Below are 18031 nucleotides of genomic sequence, written 5' to 3'. Positions count from 1 at the left end.
CTGAACGAAAGTGGAAAGAAAAATTTTGGATCATGAGAGTAGAATTAGGAAAGTCAGTGACTGTATCAAATGTAATAACATTCGGATTCCGGTTCCGGAAGATGGCGGCGTAGGAGGACGCTGGGCTCACCGCGCGTCCTGCTGAACACTTAGATTCCACCTACACCTGCCTAAAGAACCCAGAAAACCGCCAGAGGATTAGCAGAACGGAGTCTCCGGAGCCAAGCGCAGACGAGAGGCCCACGGAAGAGGGTAGGAAGGGCGGCGAGGCGGTACGCGCTCCACGGACTGGCGGGAGGGAGCCGGGGCGGAGGGGCGGCTCGCCGGCCAAGCAGAGCCCCCGAGTCGGGCTGGCAAAAGCGGAGGGGCCAGACGGACTGTGTTCTGACAGCAAGCGCGACTTAGCGTCTGGGAGGTCAGAAGTTAACAGCTCTGCTCAGAAAGCGGGAAGGCTGGAGGACAAAGGGAGGGAGAGCTGCTGAGCCCCCGGACGGACGGCAGAGCTCAGCTTGGCGGGGAACAAAGGCGCTCGCCAGCGCCATCTCCCCCGCCCATCCCCCACCCAAAATCCCAAAGAGAACCAGTTCCTGCCAGGGAACTTGCTCGCTCCGCGCAAACACCCAACTCTGTGCTTCTGCGGAGCCAAACCTCCGGCAGCGGATCTGACTCCCTCCCGCTGCCACAGGGCCCCTCCTGAAGTGGATCACCTAAGGAGAAGCGAGCTAAGCCTGCCCCTCCTGCCCCCGTGCACCTTGCCTACCCACCCCAGCTAATACGCCAGCTCCCCAGCACCACAAGCCTGGCAGTGTGCAAGTAGACCAGACGGGCCACACCACCCCACAGTGAATCCCGCCCCTAGGAGAGGGGAAGAGAAGGCACACACCAGTCTGACTGTGGCCCCAGCGGTGGGCTGGGGGCAGACATCAGGTCGGACTGCGGCCCCGCCCACCAACTCCAGTTATACACCACAGCACGGGGGAAGTGCCCTGCGGGTCCTCACCACTCCAGGGACTGTCCAAAATGACCAAACGGAAGAATTCCCCTCAGAAGAATCTCCAGGAAATAACAACAGCTAATGAACTGATCAAAAAGGATTTAAATAATATAACAGAAAGTGAATTTAGAATAATAGTCATAAAATTAATCGCTGGGCTTGAAAACAGTATACAGGACAGCAGAGAATCTCTTGCTACAGAGATCAAGGGACTAAGGAACAGTCACGAGGAGCTGAAAAACGCTTTAAACGAAATGCAAAACAAAATGGAAACCACGACGGCTCGGATTGAAGAGGCAGAGGAGAGAATAGGTGAACTAGAAGATAAAGTTATGGAGAAAGAGGAAGCTGAAAGAAAGAGAGATAAAAAAATCCAGGAGTATGAGGGGAAAATTAGAGAACTAAGTGATACACTAAAAAGAAATAATATACGCATAATTGGTATCCCAGAGGAGGAAGAGAGAGGGAAAGGTGCTGAAGGGGTACTTGAAGAAATTATAGCTGAGAACTTCCCTGAACTGGGGAAGGAAAAAGGCATTGAAATCCAAGAGGCACAGAGAACTCCCTTCAGACGTAACTTGAATCGATCTTCTGCACGACATATCATAGTGAAACTGGCAAAATACAAGGATAAAGAGAAAATTCTGAAAGCAGCAAGGGATAAACGTGCCCTCACATATAAAGGGAGACCTATAAGACTCGTGACTGATCTCTCCTTTGAAACTTGGCAGGCCAGAAAGGCTTGGCACGATATCTTCAGTGTGCTAAACAGAAAAAATATGCAGCCGAGAATCCTTTATCCAGCAAGTCTGTCATTTAGAATAGAAGGAGAGATAAAGGTCTTCCCAAACAAACAAAAACTGAAGGAATTTGTCACCACGAAACCAGCCCTACAAGAGATCCTAAGGGGGATCCTGTGAGACAAAGTACTGGAGACATCACTACAAGCATAAAACATACAGACATCACAATGACTCTAAACCCGTATCTTTCTATAATAACACTGAATGTAAATGGATTAAATGCGCCAACCAAAAGACATAGGGTATCAGAATGGATAAAAAAACAAGACCCATCTATTTGCTGTCTACAAGAGACTCATTTGAGATCTGAGGACACCTTTAGATTCAGAGTGAGGGGATGGAGAACTATTTATCATGCTACTGGAAGCCAAAAGAAAGCTGGAGTAGCCATACTTATATCAGACAAACTAGACTTTAAATTAAAGGCTGTAACAAGAGATGAAGAAGGGCATTATATAATAATTACAGGGTCTATCCATCAGGAAGAGCTAACAATTATAAATGTCTATGCACCAAATACCGGAGCCCCCAGATATATAAAACAGTTACTCATAAACATAAGCAACCTTATTGATAAGAATGTGGTCATTGCAGGGGACTTTAACACCCCACTTACAGAAATGGATAGATCATCTAGACACACAGTCAATAAAGAAACAAGGGCCCTGAATGATACATTGGATCAGATGGACTTGACAGATATATTTAGAACTCTGCATCCCAAAGCAACAGAATATACTTTCTTCTCGAGTGCACATGGAACATTCTCCAAGATAGATCATATACTGGGTCACAAAACAGCCCTTCATAAGTTTACAAGAATTGAAATTATACCATGCATACTTTCAGACCACAATGCTATGAAGCTTGAAATCAACCACAGGAAAAAGTCTGGAAAACCTCCAAAAGCATGGAGGTTAAAGAACACCCTACTAACGAATGAGTGGGTCAACCAGGCAATTAGAGAAGAAATTAAAAAATACATGGAAACAAACGAAAATGAAAATACAACAATCCAAGCGCTTTGGGACGCAGCGAAGGCAGTCCTGAGAGGAAAATACATTGCAATCCAGGCCTATCTCAAGAAACAAGAAAAATCCCAAATACAAAATCTAACAGCACACCTAAAGGAAATAGAAGCAGAACAGCAAAGGCAGCCTAAACCCAGCAGAAGAAGAGAAATCATAAAGATCAGAGCAGAAATAAACAATATAGAATCTAAAAAAACTGTAGAGCAGATCAACGAAACCAAGAGTTGGTTTTTTGAAAAAATAAACAAAATTGACAAACCTCTAGCCAGGCTTCTCAAAAAGAAAAGGGAGATGACCCAAATAGATAAAATCATGAATGAAAATGGAATTATTACAACCAATCCCTCAGAGATACAAACAATTATCAGGGAATACTATGAAAAATTATATGCCAACAAATTGGACAACCTGGAAGAAATGGACAAATTCCTAAACACCCACACTCTTCCAAAACTCAATCAGGAGGAAATAGAAAGCTTGAACAGACCCATAACCAGCGAAGAAATTGAATCGGTTATCAAAAATCTCCCAAAAAATAAGAGTCCAGGACCAGATGGCTTCCCAGGGGAGTTCTACCAGACGTTTAAAGCAGAGATAATACCTATCCTTCTCAAGCTATTCCAAGAAATAGAAAGGGAAGGAAAACTTCCAGACTCATTCTATGAAGCCAGTATTACTTTGATTCCTAAACCAGACAGAGACCCAGTAAAAAAAGAGAACTACAGGCCAATATCCCTGATGAATATGGATGCAAAAATTCTCAATAAGATACTAGCAAATCGAATTCAACAGCATATAAAAAGAATTATTCACCATGATCAAGTGGGATTCATTCCTGGGATGCAGGGCTGGTTCAACATTCGCAAATCGATCAACGTGATACATCACATTAACAAAAAAAAAGAGAAGAACCATATGATCCTGTCAATCGATGCAGAAAAGGCCTTTGACAAAATCCAGCACCCTTTCTTAATAAAAACCCTTGAGAAAGTCGGGATAGAAGGAACATACTTAAAGATCATAAAAGCCATTTATGAAAAGCCCACAGCTAACATCATCCTCAATGGGGAAAAACTGAGAGCTTTTTCCCTGAGACCAGGAACACGACAAGGATGCCCACTCTCACCGCTGCTGTTTAATATAGTGCTGGAAGTTCTAGCATCAGCAATCAGACAACAAAAGGAAATCAAAGGCATCCAAATTGGCAAAGATGAAGTCAAGCTTTCGCTTTTTGCAGATGACATGATATTATACATGGAAAATCCGATAGACTCCACCAAAAGTCTGCTAGAACTGATACATGAATTCAGCAAAGTTGCAGGATACAAAATCAATGTACAGAAATCAGTTGCATTCTTATACACTAACAATGAAGCAACAGAAAGACAAATAAAGAAACTGATCCCATTCACAATTGCACCAAGAAGCATAAAATACCTAGGAATAAATCTAACCAAAGATGTAAAAGATCTGTATGCTGAAAACTATAGAAAGCTTATGCAGGTAATTGAAGAAGATATAAAGAAATGGAAAGACATTCCCTGCTCATGGATTGGAAGAATAAATATTGTCAAAATGTCAATACTACCCAAAGCTATCTACACATTCAATGCAATCCCAATCAAAATTGCACCAGCATTCTTCTCGAAACTAGAACAAGCAATCCTAAAATTCATATGGAACCACAAAAGGCCCCGAATAGCCAAAGTAATTTTGAAGAAGACCAAAGCAGGAGGCATCACAATCCCAGACTTTAGCCTCTACTACAAAGCTGTCATCATCAAGACAGCATGGTATTGGCATAAAAACAGACACATAGACCAATGGAATCGAATAGAAACCCCAGAACTAGACCCACAAACGTATGGCCAACTCATTTTTGACAAAGCAGGAAAGAACATCCAATGGAAAAAAGACAGTCTCTTTAACAAATGGTGCTGGGAGAACTGGACAGCAACATGCAGAAGGTTGAAACTAGACCACTTTCTCACACCATTCACAAAAATAAACTCAAAATGGATAAAGGACCTGAATGTGAGACAGGAAACCATCAAAACCTTAGAGGAGAAAGCAGGAAAAGACCTCTCTGACCTCAGCCGTAGCAATCTCTTACTCGGCACATCCCCAAAGGCAAGGGAATTAAAAGCAAAAGTGAATTACTGGGACCTTATGAAGATAAAAAGCTTCTGCACAGCCAAGGAAACAACCAATAAAACTAAAAGGCAACCAACGGAATGGGAAAAGATATTTGCAAATGACACATCGGACAAAGGGCTAGTATCCAAAATCTATAAAGAGCTCATCAAACTCCACACCCGAAAAACAAATAACCCAGTGAAGAAATGGGCAGAAAACATGAATAGACACTTCTCTAAAGAAGACATCCGGATGGCCAACAGGCACATGAAAAGATGTTCAACGTCGCTCCTCATCAGGGAAATACAAATCAAAACCACACTCAGATACCACCTCACGCCAGTCAGAGTGGCCAAAATGAAGAAATCAGGAGACTATAGATGCTGGAGAGGATGTGGAGAGACGGGAACCCTCTTGCACTGTTGGTGGGAATGCAAATTGGTGCAGCCGCTCTGGAAAGCAGTGTGGAGGTTCCTCAGAAAATTAAAAATAGACCTACCCTATGACCCAGCAATAGCACTGCTAGGAATTTATCCAAGGGATACAGGAGTACTGATGCATAGGGGCACTTGTACCCCAATGTTTATAGCAGCACTCTCAACAATAGCCAAATTATGGAAAGAGCCTAAATGTCCATCAACTGATGAATGGATAAAGAAATTGTGGTTTATATACACAATGGAATACTACGTGGCAATGAGAAAGAATGAAATATGGCCTTTTGTAGCAACGTGGATGGAACTGGAGAGTTTGATGCTAAGTGAAATAAGCCATACAGAGAAAGACAGATACCATATGGTTTCACTCTTATGTGGATCCTGAGAAACTTAACAGAAACCCATGGGGGAGGGGAAGGAAAAAAAAAAAAAAGAGGTTAGAGTGGGAGAGAGCCAAAGCATAAGAGACTGTTAAAAACTGAGAACAAACTGAGGGTTGATGGGGGGTGGGAGGGAGGGCAGGGTGGGTGATGGGTATTGAGGAGGGCACCTTTTGGGATGAGCACTGGGTGTTGTATGGAAACCAATTTGACAGTAAATTTCATATATTAAAAAATAAATAAATAAATAAATAAATAAATAAATAAATAAAAAAAAAAAAGAAAGAGACGCATTGACCAAGTGGACAAAAAAAAAAAAAAAAAAAAATGTAATAACATTCGTATCATAGGAGTCCTAGAAGATGAGAAGGAAAAGAAGGCAGAAGGTCTGTTTGAGGAAATAATAGCTGAAAATTTGGGATAGGATACAGACATCCAAATGTAGGTGGCACAGAGAACTCCCATCAAAATAAATAAAAGCAGGTCAACATCAAGACATACTGTAGTTAAATTTGCAAAATATAGTGATAAAGAAAAAATCTTAAAACAGGAAGACAAAGGGGAGCCTGAGTGGCTCAGTCAGTTGAGCGTCTGACTTCGGCTCAGGTAACGATCTCATGGTTCGTGAGTTCGAGCCCTATGTCAGGCTCTGGGCTGACAGCTCAGAGCTTGGGGCCTGATTCGGATTCCGTGTCTCCCTCTCTCTCTGCCCCTCTCCCGCTCGCTCTCTCTCTCTCTCTCTCAAAAATAAACATTAAAAAAAAAAAAACAGGAAGACAAAGAAAGTCCCTAACTTACAAGAGAATACCCATAAGGTTAGCAGCAGATCTTTCCACAGAAACTTGATAGGCAAGAAGGGAGTGACACGAGTGGCAATGTGATGACTGTGAAAAGACTGCAGCCAAAAATACTCTATTCAGCAAGGCTATCACTCACAATAGAAGGAGACATAAATAATTCCCCAAACAGAAACTAAAGGAGTTCATGACTACTTAACCAGCCCTGTAAGCATTATTAAAGGGGACTCTTTAAGTGAGAAAAAAAGACCAAAAGTGACAAAGACTAAAAAGGAACAGAGAAAAACTCCAGAAACAATGACAAAATGAGTAATAAAATAGCACTAACAACATATCAATCAATAAGCACTTTTAATGTAAGTGGACTAAATGCTCCAATCAAAAGACATAAGATGTCAGAATGGATTAAAAAAAGACAAGACCCATGTATATGCTGCCTACAAGAGATTCATTTTAGACCTCTGCAGATTGAAAGTGAGGGGATGGAAAACAATTATCATGCAAAAGAAAGGTGGAGTAGCAATACTTAAGTCAGACAAACTATATTTTAAACCAAAGACTGTAACAAGAAATGAGGAAGAGCAGTATATCATAATAAAGGTGAGTATCAAAGATCTAACGATTGTAAATATCAATGCTCTCAACTTGGAACAACTAAAATATATGAAACAATTAATAAAAAACCTAAAGGAACTCATTGATAATAAAAATATTATAATAGGGACTTTAACACCCCACTTACATCAATGGACAGATCATCTAAGCAGAAAACCAACAAGGAACCATTACTTTGAATGACACACTGGAACAGATGGACTTAACATATATTCAGAATATTTCATCCTAAAACAGCAGAATACACTTTCTTTTCAAGTGCACATGGGACATTCTCCAGAATAGATCACATGCTAGGTCACAAATCAGCCCCCAACAAGTACAAAAAGTACCATGCATATTTTTCTGATCACAGTGTTGTGAAACTTGAAGTCAATCACAAGAAATATTTGGAAAGACCACAAATATATAGAAGTTAAGAAATATCCTACTAAGGAATGCATGGTTCAACAAGGAAATTAAACAAGAAATAAAAAGAAAATGGAAACAAATGAAAATGAAAACACAATGTCCCAATACCTTTCAGATGCAGCACAAATGGTCATGAGAGTGAAATATATAGAAATAGAGGCCTACTTCAAGAAGTCAGAAAAATCTCAAATACACAACCTATCCTTACACTTAAAACAGTTAGAAGAAGAAAAACAAATAAAGCTTAAAGCCAGTTGAAGAAGGGAAATAAAGATTAGAGCAGAAATAAATGATGTAGAAATAAATCAGTAGAACAGATTACTGAAACCAGAATCTGTTTTTGAAAATTTAATAAAATTGATAATCCCCTAGTCAGACTGATCAAAAAGAAAAGATAAAGGACTCAACTAGATAAAATCTCAAATGAAAGAGGAGACAGGAGAGATCACAACCCAAATAAAAGAAATATAAACAACTATAAGAGAATATTATGAAAAATTAACACCACCAAATCAGTCTGGAATAAATGGATAAATTCCTAGAAACATAAACTACCCAAACTGAAACAGGTATAAATAGAAAACTTGAATAGACCAATAACCAGTAATTGAATCAGTATGAAAAATCTCCCAACAAACAAAAGTCCAGGGTCAGATGGCATCACAAGTGAATTCTACCAATTATTTAAAAAAATAATATCTATTTTCAAACTATTCCAAAAATAGAAATGGAAGGAAAACTTCAAATTCTATGAGGTCTGTATTACCATGATTCCAAAACCAAAGACTCCAGTGAAAAAGAGAATTGCAGGCCAATATCCCTGATGGACATATATGCAAAAACTCTCAAGAAAAAATTAGCAAACCAAATTCAACAATAAATTAAAAGAACCATTCACCAAGATCAAGTGGAATTTATCCCTGGGCTGCAAGGATGGTTCAGCATTCACAAAACAATTAATGTGACATATCACAATAATATAAGAAAGGACAAGAACCATATGATCCTTTCAAAAGATGAAAAAAAATCAATTGACAAATATAATTTCCATTCATGATGAAAACACTCAGCAAATTAAGGATAGAAGGAACATACCTCAGGATATTTAGGCCATATGTGAAAAACAAACAGCTAATATCATCCATAATGGAAAACAATTGAGAGCATTTCCTCTATGGTCAAGGACAAAACAGTGATGAGCACTCTCACCATTACTATTTAACATAGTACTGGGAAGTCCTAGCCTCAGCAATCTTATATCAAAAAGAAATAAAAGGCACCCAAATTGGCAAGGAAGAATTCAAACTTTCAGTATTTGCATATGATATGATATTCTGTATAGAAAACTAAAGATACCTCCAAAAAAATTCTAGAACTGATACATTAATTCAGTAAAGTTGCAGGATAAAAATCAATATACAGAAATCTGGTGCATTTTTATACACCAAAAATGTAGCAGCAGAAAGAGAAATCAAGGAATCAATCCCATTTACAATTGCATGTAAAACTAAACATACCTAGGTAAACCTAACAAAAGAGTTAAAATCTGTACTGTGAAAAATATAAAACACATCTGAAAGACATTGACGATGACAGAAAGAAAGAGGAAAACATTCCATGCTCGTGGATTGGAAGAACACATATTGTTAAAATGTCTATTATACCCAAAGCAATCTATATATTTAATGCAATCCCTATCAGAACACCAAAAACATTTTTTAACAGAGCTAGAACAAACAATCTTAAACTTTGTATGGGACCACAAAAGACCCTGACCAGCCAAAGCAATCTTGTAAAAGAAAAGCAAGGATGCCTGGGTGGCTCAGTTGGTTAAGCATCCGACTTCGGCTCAGGTCATGTTCTCACCATTTATGAGTTCAAGCCCCGCATTGGGCTCTGTTCTGACAGCTCAGAGCCTGGAGCTTGCTTCAGATTCTGTGTCTCCGTCTCTCTCTGCTCCTCCCCTGTTTGTGTTCTCTCTCTATCCCAGAAGAAAATAAACATTAAAAAAATTTTAAAAAATAAGAAAAAGCAAAGCTGGAGGCATCACAATTTTGGACTTTAAGTTATATTAAAAAGCTGTAGTGGGGCGCCTCGGTGGCGCAGTCGGTTAAGCGTCCGACTTCAGCCAGGTCACGATCTCGCGGTCCGTGAGTTCGAGCCCCGCGTCAGACTCTGGGCTGATGGCTCGGAGCCTGGAGCCTGTTTCTGATTCTGTGTCTCCCTCTCTCTCTGACCCTCCCCCATTCATGCTCTGTCTCTCTCTGTCCCAAAAATAAATTAAAAACGTTGAAAAAAAAATTAAAAAAAAAAAGCTGTAGTGATGAATATAGTATTGTACTGGCACAAAAATAGACACATAGATCAATAGATCGCAACAGAAAATCCAGAAAAAAAACCCACTACTATATGGTAAACTAATCTTTGACAAGAAAGAATATCCAATGGAAAAGAGACAGCCTCTGCAAGAAATGGTGTTTGCAAAACTCATCAGAAACATGCAAAAGAATGAAACTGGACCACTTTCTTACACAATACACAAACATAAATTAAAAATGGATGAAAGACATAAATGTGAGACAGGAAACCATTAAAATCCTAGAGGAGAACATATGTAGTAATCTATTTGACATAGGCTGTAAGAACTTCTTACGAGGTATGTAAACAACTATTGGGACTTCATCAAGATTAAAAGCTTCTGCACAGCAAAGGAAGAAATCAACAAAATTAAAAGCCTTCAGGATAGGAGAATATATTTGCAAATGACATATCTGATAAAGGATTAGTATCCACAATATATAAAGAGCTTATAAAACCCAACACCCAAAAAATGAATAATCCAATTAAAAATGGTAGAAGATATCAATAGACATTTTCCCAAAGGAGACATCCAGATGGCTAACAGTCATATGAAAATATCCTCGACATCACGTATCATCGGGGAAATACAAACCAAAACATGATGAGATAACACCTCACACCTGTCAGAATGGCTACAATTAATGACACAGAAAACAACAGGTGTTGGCGAGGATGCAGAGAAAGGGAAACACTCTATAACTGTTGGTGGGAATGCAAACTGGTGCAGCCACTTTGGAGAACAGTATAGAGGTTCCTCAAAAATTAAAAACAGAACTACCCTATGATCCAGCAATTGTGCTAATGGGTATTTACCCAAAGGATACAAAAATAGTGATTCAAAGGGATACATGCACCCTGATGTTTATATCAGCATTATTAATAATAACCAATTATAGAAAGAGCCTCAATGTCCATCAGCTGATCAATGCATAAAGAAGCTGTAGCATATATACACAGTGGAATAATACTTAGCCATAAAAAAGAATGAAATCTTGCCATTTTCAATGATGTGGAATGAGTTAAAGAGTATTATGCTAGGTGAAATAAGTCAGTCAGAGAAAGACAAATACCACCTGATTTCACTCATATGTGGAAGGTAAGAAATAAACAAAAAATAAACATAGGGAAAAAAAAGATAGAAAGTAGGCAAACCATAAAACATAGTGTTACCTAAGGAGAACAAACTGAGTGCTACTAGAGGGGAGGTGGTCAGGTGGAAGGGTGAAATGGGTGATGGGTATTAAGGAGGGCACTTGTGATGTGTACTGTGAAAGTGATGAATCCCTAAATTCTACACCTGAAACCAATAGTACACTGTATGTTAACTCACTGGAATTTAAGTAATAACATAAAAAAAATCAATTTTATTTCTGTATACTTGAAATGAAAAATGAAAGAATATAATTAAAAACTCTATAATAGCATTAGAAATAATAAAAATTTTGCAATAAACTTAATAGAATATGTTAAAAATTACACTTTAAAAACTACAAAACATTGAAGAAAAATTTTTTAATATAATTTATTGTCAAGTTGGTTTCCATACAACACCCAGTGCTCATCCCAACAAGTGCCTTCCTCCCTGCCCATCACGCACGTTCTCCTTTCCCCCACCCCCCATCAACCCTCAGCTTGTTCTCAATATTTAAGAGTCTCTTATGGCTTGTCTTCCTCCCTCTCTGTAACTTTTTTTTCCCCTTCCCCTCCACCATGGTCTTCTGTTAAGTTTCTCAAGATCCACATATGAGTGAAAACATATGGTATATTTCTATGACTGACTTATTTCGCCTAGCATAATACCCTCCAGTTCCATCAATGTTGCTGCAAATGGCCAGATTTCATTCTTCTAATTTCCAAGTAGTATTCCATTGTATATATAAACCACATCTTCTTTATCCATTCGTCAGTTGATGGGCATTCAGGCTCTTTCCACAGTTTGGCTATTGTTGAAAGTGCTGCTATAAGCATTGGGGTACCTGTGCTCCTATGCATCAGCACTCCTGTATCCCTTGGGCAAATTCCTAGCAGTGTTATTGCTGGGTCATAGGGTAGTTCTATTTCTAACTTTTTGAGGAACCTCCACACTGTTTTCCAGAGTGGCTGCACCAGTTTGCATTCCCACCAGCAGTGCAAGAGGGCCCCCGTTTCTCCACATCCTTGCTAGCATCTGTAGTCTCCTGATTTGTTCACTTTAGCCACTCTGACTGCCATGAGGTGGTATCTAAGTGTGATTTTGATTTGTATTTCCCTGATGAGGAGTGATGTTGAGCATCTTTTCATGTGTCTGTGTCTGACACATGATGTCTCCTTTAGAGAAGTGTCTATTCATGTCTTCTTCCCATTTTTTCACTGGATTATTTGTTTTTCAGGTGTGGAGTTTTGTGAGCTCTTTATAGATTTTGGATACTAGCCCTTTGATATGTCATTTGGAAATATCTTTTCCCATTCCGTTGGTTGCCTTTTAGTTTTATTGATTGTTTCCTTTGCAGTGCAGAAGCTTTTTATCTTCATGAGGTCCCAATAGTTCATTTTTGCTCTTAATTCCCTTGCCTTTGGAGATGTGTTGAGTAAGAAATTGCTGCAGCTGAGGTCAAAGAGTTTTTTCCTCCTTTCAGGGTTTTGATGGTTTCCTGTCTCACATTTAGGTCCTTCATCCATTTTGAGTTTATTTTTGTGAATGGTATAAGAAAGTGGTCTATTTTCATTCTTCTGCATGTTCCGGACTTATTCTATGAAGTTAGCATTACTTTGATTCCCAAAACAGACAGATACCCACCAAAAAAGGGAACTACAGGCCAATATCCCTGATTAATATGGAAGAAAAAATTCTCAACAAGATCCTAGAGAATTGAATTCAACAGAACATGGAAAAAATTATTCACCATGATCGAGTGGGATTCATTCCTGGGCAGGGATGGTTCAATATTTGCAAATCAATGTGATACATGACATTAATAAAATAAAATATAGGAACCATATGATCATGTTAATAGATGCAGAAAAATACATTTGACAAAATACAGCATCTTTTCTTGATGAAAATCCTCAAGAAAGTCAGGATAGAAGGAATATACTTAAACATCATAGAATCCATTTATGAAAAACCCACAGCTAATATCATCCTCAATGGGGAAAAAGTGAGAGTTTCTCCCCTGAGATCAGGAACACGACAGGGATGTCCACTCTCACTGCTGTTGTTTCACATAGTGTTGGGAGTCCTAGCATCAGCAATCAGACAACAAAATGAAATGAAAAGCATCAAAATTGGCAAAGATGATGTCAAGCTTTCACTTTTCACAGATGACATGATACTTTACATTGAAAAACCCACAGACTCCACCAGAAGTCTGCTAGGACTGATACATGAATTCCGAAATGTCTCAGGATACAAAATTAATGTACAGAAATCGGTTGCATTTTTATATGCTAATAATGAAGCAATAGAAAGAGAAATAAAAAAAAAAACTGATCCCATTCACAATTGCACCAAGAAGCATAAAATACTTAGGAATAAACCTAACCAAAGATGTAAAAGATCTGTATGCTGAAAACTATAGAAAGTTTATAAAGGAAGTTGAAGATACAAAGAAATGGAAAATCATTCTGTGCTCATGGATTAGAAGAATAAATATTGTTAAAATGTCAATACTACCCAAATAAATCTACACATTTGATGCAATCCCAATCAAAATTGCACCAGCATTCTTCTCAAAGTTAGAAAAAACAATCCTAAAATTTCTATGGAACCACAAATGACGCCAAATAGCCAAAGTTATATTGAAGTAGAAAACGAAAGTGGGAGGCATCACAATCCCAAACTTTAGCCCCTACTACAAAGTTGTAATCATCAACACAGTATGGTATTGGTACCAAAACAGACACATAGACCAATGGAATAGAATAGAGACCCCAGAATTGGACCCACAAATGTATGGCTGACTAATCTTTGAGAAATCAAGAAAGTGTATCCAATGGAAAAAAGACAGTCTCTTTAACAAATGGTACTGGGAGAACTGGAAAACACTGAAGAAATTTTAAAAGATCTAAATTAATGGAAATATTCTATATTTATGTATCAGAAGACATAATATTGTTGGGATGGCAATAATTCACAAATTAATCTACAGATCAACACAATCACTATCAGAATCGAAGTTGACTTATTTTAATGAATTAACAAGTTGATCCTAAAATTTTACGTGTAATTTTAATGGACCTAAAATAGGCAAAGCGGTCTTTAAAAAGAACAAAGTAGGAGTACTCATGCTTCCATTTTAAAAATGTATTACAAAGCAACAGTAATTAAGACAATGTGGTAAAGCACTAGATAGCCTTATAGATCAGTGGAATAAGACTGAGATACAGAAATAAAACTACAGATCTCTGGTCAACTGATTTTTGACAAGTAGCCAATACCATTCCATGGAGAAAAATAGTCTTTTCATCACGTGGTATTGAGTCAACTGGACTGTCACATTCAAAAGATTAAATTGTTCCCTCACATCACACTATACAGAAAAAAATAACTCAAAATGCATCAAGAAATTAAATGTAGAAACTTAAACTATAACATTATTAGGAAGTAACATAGTTATAAATCTTCACAATCTTGGATTTGGCAAATAATTATTAGATATGGCACCCAAAGTATGAACAATAATAGGAAAAGAATAAATAATCTTAACTGTATTAAAGTTAAAAAGTTTTGTATTTCAAAGGACACCATCCGAAAATAAAAAGGCAATACAGAATGGTATAACATTTTTGCAAATTGTATATCTGATAAAAAACATGTATTCAGAATATATAAAGAACTTACAACTCACTAACAAAAAATAATAAAAATATAGACTATAAAAGATATTTGGATGGATAGATATTTATCCAAGGGAGATCAACAATGGTCAAAAGCACATAAAAATATGTTCAACATTATTAGTCATTGGGGACTTACAAATAAAAATCATAAATTAATAATATTTCATACCACTAGGATGGTTAAAATAAAAAGGTCAGATAATGAAAAGTGTTTACAAGAATGTAGATAAATAGGAATCCTCATACAATGATGGTGGGAGTGTAAAATTATGTAGTCACTTTGGAAAACAGCATGACAATTAAACATGGAGTAACCATGTTATTTAGCAATTTTTCTCCTATGCATATAATTAAGAGAAATGAAAACATGTTACAATATGGACTAACCTTGAAAGCATTGTACTAATTGAATGAATGCAGTCGCAAAGGGCCATGTATTATATTATTGTACTCATAAAAAATGTCCAAGATAGGGAAATCTATATAGACACAAAGCACATTAGTGGTGTCTTAGGGATAGGGAAATGGGAGAGGTAGGCAGATGATAAATATAGAGTATAGGATTACCTTTTATGGTGATAACATTTTTCCAAAAGGGATTTTTGTGATGACTGCACATATCTGTGAGTATACTTAAAACCACTGAACCATGTTGAATGGGTGAATTATATCACAATAAAGCTGTTTTTTTTTTTAATTTTCTGGAAACTGAGAATTTAATGAGCTTCCCTGGTAGACAACATCTCACAGATGTTGTCATAACTTGCTAGATGAATTAAATGAATTTCGTATGACTCCTTTGGAAGTGTGGACTCTTGGAACCTTGTACCTGCTTCCTGATAGTCTTCATTCTATGCGCCTTTTCTCATTACTGATTTTATCATATGATCTTTTGCTGTAGTAAATTTTAGCCTTTAGTACTACTGTATGTTGAGTCCAGTGTATACTCCTAGAGAATGACTGTATTCAGATATTGCCTTGGGGATCCCTGATACAACAAATCCTGGCTTAAAATTTTCCAAATATTGACAGAAAATATCTAAAACCATTTGGCAATTTCTATCGAATATACTCACCTCTGTTATCAATTTGTTGTGCAGACTTTTGTTCTTCAGTTCTCTTTCTTTGGCTAAATGGAGATGACAAGAAAACAGGCCTCCAAAATCCTGTAAACATTAAATAGACATAACTATTTTCCAATTCCTAATAAGATTGTAGAAAGGAAACATATGATTCTGCAGTGAATTAATGTTTATGATAGTACTATTTTTATTCAAATTAATGGAGATCCTCTTCCCAATTTTCATGGAGCTTATTAAAACAATATTGAAGATGAAGTTAAAAATATTCTACCATATGCTATTGATATAGTTACCTCACATAAAAATTCAGAATATTCTCAGTTAAGTTTTTCTAAAAACTTTTATAGCCAGTTCATGTCCTAATAAATGAAATATTGGCATAAAATTGCCTAAAAAGCACCCATTAGGATGACCACTGCACAAAAAACAGGGGCACTTGGGTGGCTCAGTCATTTGAGTGTCCAACTCTTGATTTCAGCTGAGGTCATGATCCCAGGGTCATGGGATCAAGCTCTGTGTTGGGCTCCATGCTAAGCATGAAGTCAGCTCAAGATTTTCTCTCTCTCTCCCTCTGTCCCTCTCACTCACTAATGCACTCTTTCTCTCTCTCTAAAACTAAATAAAATTTAAAAATTGAAAAAAAACATAAAACAGTTATTGGTGAGGATGTGAAATGGTACAGATATTGGAACCCTTGTGCACTGTTAGTGGGAATGTAAAATGGTAGAGCCATTATAGAAAACAGTATGACAAATCCTCAAAAAATGAAAAAAAATATATAATTAACATATGATCCAACAATTGTCCTTTGATTATATACCCCCCAAAATGAAAGCAGGATCTCAAAGAGATATCTACCACTCATATTTATAGTGACATTATTCACAATAGCCAAAAGATGAAAGCTACCCAACACCAACATCTATCCAGGGAGACATGAATGGATAAACAAATTCAGGTATATCCATACAATAGAATACTATTTATCCTTAAAAAGGAAGGAAATTTTGACACATGCAACAACATGGATGAACTTCAAGGACATTATGCTGAGTTCAAGAAGGCAAGCAGATATACACAAATACTATATATGAAATAAATACTTATATGAGATGCTTTGTCAAAATCATAAAGAAAATAAACAAGCGTAGGGATAAAAGAGAGAGCGAGGCAAACCAAGAAACATATGCTTAACTACAGACAACAAACTGATGGTTATAAGAGGCAAGGTGGGTAGGGGAATGGGCTAAATAGGTGATAAGGATTAAGAAGTGCACTTGTGATGAGCACAGGGTGTTATATGGAAGGTTGAATCACTAAATTGCACACTTCAAACTAATATTACACTATGTTAACTAACTGGAACACAAATAGAAACTTAAAAATATCATAGAGAAAGGAAGTAGAATTGTGGTTGCCAGGGACTGAGGAAAAAGGGAAATGGTAAGTTATTGTTTAATGGGTATAAGGTTTGTTTTGCAAGATGAAAAGAGTTCTGCAGACTGGTTGCACAACAATCTGAACTTACCACTAAACTGTATATTTAAAAATGATCAAGATACTAAATTTTATTTTATGCATATTTTACCACAATTTTTTAATGAAACAAAAATGGCTGACAACAGGCTATGTAGGATATGTAAATATTCTCATGTCAAACGGAATGGAGAATTAATTTTAATAATCCCAAAATGGTTGTACTTGGTGTAAAATTTTAAGGTGCAAGATAAATTCTAAATATAATTATAACAGACATAGAAGTTGAGTAAACTAGTTAATATTATTAATGAGATTTATACGGTTCCCAGGAAAAGTAGTGTGTAAAAAAGATTAAAAAACTGTTTTATAACCAACTTTTCATTTAAAAATATTATTTAGAATCCATAGTCAGAGGAGCAAAACGACTTAATTTTTGGCCTAGGAAATGCAGCAAAGTCATTTCTCCTGTCTCTTTACCATAGAAAGCATAGATAAGGGGCAGACACAATGCAAGCTCTGACTTTAAGAAGAGTGTATTGCTAATCAACATCACAGAAATATAAATAGTCATGAGAATATTATGAAGCATTATATGCCAACAAACTGGGTAATCTCAAAGACATGGATAAATTCCTAGAAACATACAAACTACTAAAACTTAAACAGGAAGAAACAGAAAATTTGAAC

At 37.2% G+C, this 18031-nt stretch overlaps 1 protein-coding gene across 3 annotated transcripts in view; it reads right to left on the bottom strand.

Moving 5' to 3' along the window:
• The window catches only part of LOC131502273 (uncharacterized), a 439682-nt gene that overhangs the window by 58075 nt on the left and 363576 nt on the right, over positions 1 to 18031 (bottom strand). For all 3 annotated transcript variants that reach the window (XM_058712956.1, XM_058712957.1, XM_058712958.1), the window contains one exon: positions 15860 to 15949. In XM_058712956.1, coding sequence (XP_058568939.1) covers positions 15860 to 15949 — 90 coding nt within the window. The remainder of the gene's footprint in view (positions 1 to 15859; positions 15950 to 18031) is intronic.

The sequence above is a fragment of the Neofelis nebulosa genome, chromosome X, assembly GCF_028018385.1.
Source record: "Neofelis nebulosa isolate mNeoNeb1 chromosome X, mNeoNeb1.pri, whole genome shotgun sequence".
In the NCBI taxonomy this organism is placed as follows: Eukaryota; Metazoa; Chordata; class Mammalia; order Carnivora; family Felidae; genus Neofelis; species Neofelis nebulosa.
The sequence above is the reverse complement of the archived record's forward strand: the minus strand, read 5'-3'. Positions and strand labels throughout refer to the sequence as shown.